The following is a 6,911-nucleotide window of genomic DNA, read 5'->3' on the forward strand; positions in this document are numbered from 1 at the left end:
ATGGAGAAGGAGAAGGAGAGAGAGAAAGCTGAGGAAATTCTACATTTTAGCCATCCACATTCCTTGGTAGTGTTCAATGATGAAGAGCAGAGTGAAAAAAGTAAAGAAGCTCACTGCTCGGCATGTTTGGAATTGTTATCGGGCCGCCTAAGTTTTGGTTGTGGAGAATGCAAGTTTTACCTCCATAAAAATTGTGCCGAAGCACCCCCCGAAATTAGTGATTCCCCTTTTCATCGTAAGCATCTTACTCTTGCTCTTAGGTTGTCATCCATTCTTTGTGATTTGTGCAAGGAAACAAGTTTAATGTTTAAATATCGTTGCACTTCTTGCCCTGCTGCCCTTGACATCAAATGTGCTTTCCTATTGCATAACATGGATGAAGATTTTCGTGAGTTTAAATATATTGGTCATGAACATCCATTGACCTTCTTTGAAAATCTTAAAGATGAACTCAAAAGAGTCGATTGTCATTGGTGTCAAAAACCCGTGATAGATTCCGTCTATGTTTGTCTTAATTGTAGATTTTACCTTCATAAGCAATGTGCTCGGTTACCCACTCAACTTTATCACCCTTGTCATCGCAAACACCTTCTTTATCTTGAAGATGGTTTCCTTGTTTGTAGGCTATGCCAGAGGGACCATTGGAGTTTGTTTTATCAATGTCTTCCTTGCAAGTTTGACATTGACATTGAATGTGTTCGATCAAGGTCAAGGTTCATTTTTGAATATAATAATGATCACGAGCACTCATTCACTCCATTATTAAAGGACAACCCATTCGTTTGTGATGCATGTGGTACTGAAGGAAATTATGTTCTCTTTATATGTTCTACATGTCACATTATGATCCATGAAAAATGTATTTCACTGCCAAGCATCATCAAAATCACACGGCATCACCATTATATTTTTCACAACTATTTCTTTCAAAAAAAAGATCTTGGAAGCCATAGTTGTGGAATTTGTCTTAGTGAAGTGAAAATAGAGTATGGCTGTTACAAGTGTTTCAAGCAAGATTGCAATTTTGTTGTCCATGTGAATTGTGCATTGGAGAAAGAGATGTATGATATAATTGATCAGGTAAATGATGAAAATGAGGAGTCTATTGAAAATTTAGCTATGAATTCTTCCATCACTTGTGTCATTGAAATGAACCAAGAAGGAGAATCCACAAAGATAGAACACTTTAGCCATAATCATAACTTAACATTAGGCAGCAAAATCAAGGAAGATGATGATAAATGTTGCGATGCGTGCATGCTATCCATTTCAACTTCCTTTTACTACTGTTCACAATGTGACTTCCTTCTCCATAAAACCTGTGCTGAATTACCCAGAAGAAAGCATCATTGGTTTCATCGATCTCTCACCACTCTCAATTTAGTGGACATTTACAAATGTGATCGGTGTATGCGTCTCTGCAGTGGTTTTGTTTACATGGATGACACAAAATATGCATTTTGTCTAAGGTGTGCTGGAACTTCTCATACTCTCATATGTCAAGGACACGAGCACTTTCTCTTTTTTGATTTTAAATTCAGAGGGCAATGCAGCGGTTGTGGTGCCATTTGCGAGAAAGGTGCATACAGATGTAAAGATTGTAGTACTTTAGCTTTGGATTTTGCTTGCGTTACACTACCACAAGCAACTCGCTGCAAGTGTGATAGACACTTTCTAAAACTTAGTTTACATGATGAGCATGATGATCCAGAAGAATATTACTGTGACATATGTGAAGAAAAAAGAGATCCAAACTATTGCTTTTATCATTGTATAGTTTGCAATAACTCTGCTCATCCAAAATGTGCTCTTGGAAGATATCCATATATGAAGATCAAGACAGGGATCACTTTCCCATATCAGTATCATCGACACCCTCATTCTCTCATTTTTGTCAAAAAAAGTTATGGCACCTGCTTTTATTGTGATCAACTTTGGCAAGATGTAGCTCTTGAATGTGTAGTTTGTACACCCAGCTTCACCATTCACTACGATTGTTGGGACCGCTACACTCACAGAGTTTGTTAGCTTTCTTATAAAGTGGGAGTGCTTTATTGTTTTTCATTGTATGGGATTATATTTTCCATTGTTAAATAAGCTTTTGTAGTAATAATATCAAACTTTAAATTTGTTGTGAAAGCAATTTTTGATTGAGCCTTAGCCGTTTGGGCTATCATTGTGGGTTTTGCTGGCATTGAGGAAAATATATATATTCCTTCCGAGTCTACGCCTACATCTCTTACAATTCCTAGAGGCTCTCTCAAACAAGTTGCTTCAACCTCGGTCTCACTCTTGTTTTGCTGCAGTTGAACAAAGCCGTGACAAAAAAACTTACATTTCCATAGAAGGATCAGATACACATTTTCTAATTTAAATAGTGAAATTAAGAAAGAACAAAATGAAACAATATATTTTGCAAAGACTAAAGCTATCTTATTCCATTTGAAAGTTAGTTCCTGATAGGTTTGTTAGTGGAATTTCCTCTTAACGGTTTCCTTTCAATAGATCCATTCCTACAACGACTAAAGCTAACCAGAAAGGTGATAGTCTTTAGCTTCAAAATGAAACTAGTTCATTGGCATCCAAAGGAAACGGCAAAGAAAAATGGATGCAAGAAACTGCATTGAAATAATGCAAGAAAAACATGATGTAAATTTAGAGATAGAAAACTATGATGCATTTTCCGAAGGATCAGTCGGAATAGCTTACTTTGATATCAGAAAATGTAGAAAATGCATTCATCTGGGCTTAATTGTTTACAATGATATAGGAAAATTTAATAGGACTAGATTCATCAGGGTTTTACATTTCATAATGAAAAGGAAATCTTGGAAACAGAAGATAAGGATAATATAACAATGATATCCATCCTCTCCAACTCTCCCTCTCTCTTTTTGCTTAATTCCAAGTAATTAAAATATTGCAACATAACAAGAAACTGCTTTCAGTGTGGTATGAACATGTTTGAATAAAAGGTTTTGTTTAACGTTAGTCATTGATGTTGATAAAGAAGAGCACTCTATAACCTTCTTTATGAAAAGTATACCTACCCACTGGATTGTGAGATGATTGGATCAACTCAAAACAAGCAATAGAAATGAAAGCTCCATATTATTAAAGGCTAGAAATAGATTATATAGAATAAATTCACTATTTATAAAAAGGTTTGAGCGTAGTTCAGTAGTTGCTTTGAATTTCGAAAGATTTGGGCACTTGTTAGAACCCACCATAACCCCGAAAAACAAAAAGAAATTCACAACTCAACCATGCATACCTTTGTCAATGCGACAAAAGAATGGAGTTGCTTTTCTTTGATAACAATTCATCCATTGCTTGTTGGGTTGGGAAATGCTTTAGTGCAATGATAAAAAGAGAATAAAAGGTAAAAGGCTTTAGATTGAGTTTTACTCTCCAATGAAGAAATCCAAAAAGCAATTAGATAATGATGCAAGTATGTACCATTAGAGAACAAAGCAATCCATATTTACTCATTCTTCTAATCTATTGCTTGTTTTGGGTGTAAATGCCTGAGAAAATATAAAAAAGATTAAAGAAAAATTTTCTTCTTCCTTTTGTCAAGTTTCAAGATTAAAGTTCATGGTGCATCCATCCATTTAGAAATTTATTTTTTTATATTTGTTTTCAGGCTTATTATGAACAACCATCCATTTATAAATTGCTTGATTTATAAATTAAATTATTTTTTTGTCATTTAACTTTTTCAAAATTTTTATCATGATCATCCAACTCTGAAAAATATCTTTGTAGTCATTATCATTGAATTATAAGTGTTATTAATTTAACAACTTAACAATTAGATAAAAAAATCTCCACTTGACATTTAAACTTGAGTTACCCTAACCACGTGGACATGTCTTTATCATAATAAATATTATTATTTTTAAATTCTTTTTTTTAAATCATTTTTTAATTCTTTTAACTTGACAAGAATAATTGACATGGATGATATTCGCATGGCAAGAGCAGCTAACGAAGTCAGTAACATGAAATACCATGTGAAAGCTTGTCATTTTTTAATAACAACATTTATTATCGTTGGCGATTACAATGATATTTTCTAAATTTTGGGTTATCAAAATTTTTTTTTTTGAAAACTTAAGTGATTAAAAAAAGTGTAATTTGCTCTTTTATATACATTATAGATTTAATTTATTACAAAAAAATATAAATGGTAATTCCAATTTCATTTTCATTAATTTCAATTTTTTGCCTTAATAAAAAAATATAAATATTTCAATTCATTTTCATTGCTTTTCTAATATCAAATGAGAATAAAAAGGATTTATCAAACTTCAATTTTTGTTGCCAGAATCAAAATTTGTTTCTAAAGGATTGCACATAATGTTATTAAAGAAGAGAAATATCACAATTATTTTGTGTACTTTTAGAAACCTTAGAAAGACTATTTCCATGACATTAAATTTGTAAATACTAGAAAATGCATATAATTGAGACTATTTATACAAACCCATCAATAAGAATTTGAGACTCTAATTTATTAGAATTTATTATTGTGAGTATGACTTGCAACTTAACAAAACAAAAATACATAAAACAAAGGCTAAGTGACTAAGAGTCATTATTATTAATGTGTAATTATAATGTGTTTGGAGCACTTGATGTTGACTTGGAAATTATTATTTCATTGTGAATCAACGGCAAGTGGTTAGAACGAATTCCAATTTCTTGACTTGGAAATTATGCACCTTATTCTATTCTAGAAAGATGAAGACAATAATAAATCCAATGATTTATGTTAACATTTAACACTAATAACAGTTAATAGTATTTTTATCCATTGGTTGTTGGCTTTAATTATTTGTTAGGCGTAAATGGTTTAAAGGAACGATCAAAGAGAATAAAGTAAATCTCTTTCCATTTTATTTTGTCAAATTTTTTTGAAATATATATTCATGGTCAAAAAATAATTGTTTTTAGAATTATAGCTTTTTAGTTATTTGTAATATATTAAAATCTAACCTTTGCATTTTATTTAAGGTGATAATGACAAGTTCTTAAGAAACTTAATTATAAAAAAAGTTAATGATAAACACATATTTGGCATTTTCCAAAGTTTAAGTATTTAGTTTTTGACATAATTTAAGTTTAATAAAATTATAAAAAGTATGAATGATTATAATTCCTTAAAACCATTTTATTGGTCTCACTTTTTTTTTGAAAAGTACGTAATTTTATTACTAATTGTTAAAGTCAAGTACAATTTTGGACTTTTATGAATATAAAAGAAATTAGAAATAAAGCAATAAAACAACTTGAACATTCATAATATCAAAATATGGAGAGCACACGAGTATTTAGTTAATTGATTAATGTATGATTTTTTGTCTAAAAAGTATGGTTCGAATTATTTTTTTCTCAATGAAAAAAATCCAAATATGTAGAAATTGGATGCAACAATACCACCTAACGCAATTACAAATTCAAACCTTATCATTTATTATTATTTTTTTTTGAAAAGCTTAAACTTTCATTAAAACAGAGGGCATGAAAGGACCCTTAGACACAAAAACATGCCCTCGAAGGTCACAAAAAGCTCAGACCTTCCTAGAAGACCCTGCACAGACACCATTGCCAATTCCAATAATCAAGCACCGTAAAAAAATCAAGGTGCCTAACCCATTTCAATCCCTACAAACCAGAAACAAAAACTCATGTCCACCGTTCAGCTCAACGCCTATTTGCAAGGAGCCAAAAACACCTATCCTATCATTTACAGCGACCATTTACCCCAAGATCCATTTCTTGGAAGCGACACCATCACAACTCATCCGAGATCATCCCAGAGCCAAACCACAGGTGTTATCACCACCAAACAACCACTCTCAACCAAATCCCATCATTTCATAATACAAAAATCTAGCAGAACTGTAGAAAAATCAAATGAAACTCATGATGCATAGATAAAGGAATTTCCAAAAAGCTGAACTAAGAAGCAGAGCAAGATGAGAAAATAAATTTTTTATCAACAAGCACTTGATATCTTTTCATTTCTTGTATTTATACTAACTTTTGCCTCGTGATTACAAATATTCCCATAAATTTCGGATCTGTGATGAGCACAAAAAATAGAATAAAAACAGTTCAGCACTAACAACCAAAACAACAGATTTTAGTGCCAGCAACAATCCTTAGCATATGGAGAAACAACTAGAAAAAGAGAAAATGAAAACATGACACGGCGCTCAGTTAAGACGTATGACTATGCTGTTAATAACAACACTAATATAAACGACACTATAGGCAGCGTTCCAATAACAAAATATTAAGTTTAAACGATGCCGCATAGACACCCTTTTACTTCCTTCTACAGCATTGTTAACTCATGCCCTTATTTGAATTTTTACTTGCTGGAATCATAAACTTCAATAAACCTCCTTGATTCTAGTAGGATAAACAACTAACTTGTCTATAAGAAATTCAAATCGATCAGCACTTAGTCCCTTGGTAAAAATGTCTGCCACTTGGTCATCAGTGTGATTGTATTCAAGTTGAATCTCACCTTCTTTCACATTATCTCTTAGTGCATGAAACTTCACCCTTATGTGCTTTGTTCTGCTATGCTGAACAGGATTTCTAGCAATAGCCATTGCAGATTGATTATCAACTCTTATCAGAGTAGCTTTTTCCTAAGGAAAATTCAAGTCAGCAAGAACTTTTCTTAGCCACAAGGCTTGATTAGTTGCTGCAGCAATGGCTATGTATTCTGCCTCAGTTGATGACTAAGCAACTACTTCCTGCTTTTTTGAACTCCATGAAAACACACCACTTCCAAAGGAAAAACAGTACCTTCCAGTACTCTTTGAATCATTAACTGATCCAGCCCAATCACTATTAGTGAATCCTTGTAAATCATAGCTTTCAGACTGCTG

At 32.3% G+C, this 6,911-nt stretch overlaps 1 protein-coding gene across 1 annotated transcript; it reads left to right on the plus strand.

Annotated features, from left to right (window-relative positions):
• On the plus strand, positions 1 to 2,137 carry LOC110428446 (uncharacterized). The gene has a single exon (XM_021444276.1). The coding sequence runs from the start codon at positions 1 to 3 to the stop codon at positions 2,026 to 2,028; it is 2,028 nt and encodes a 675-aa protein (XP_021299951.1). The 3' UTR covers positions 2,029 to 2,137.
• The last annotated feature ends 4,774 nt before the right edge of the window (positions 2,138 to 6,911 follow it).

Source organism: Theobroma umbraticum, unplaced genomic scaffold (genome assembly GCF_002168275.2).
Source record: "Theobroma umbraticum cultivar Fairchild unplaced genomic scaffold, ASM216827v3 scaffold_115.0, whole genome shotgun sequence".
Taxonomy (NCBI): Eukaryota; Viridiplantae; Streptophyta; class Magnoliopsida; order Malvales; family Malvaceae; genus Theobroma; species Theobroma umbraticum.

Excerpts from the sequence above, each read along its gene's own strand:
- LOC110428446 (XM_021444276.1), top strand. The coding sequence starts at position 1 with ATGGAGAAGGAGAAGGAGAGAGAGAAAGCTGAGGAAATTCTACATTTT.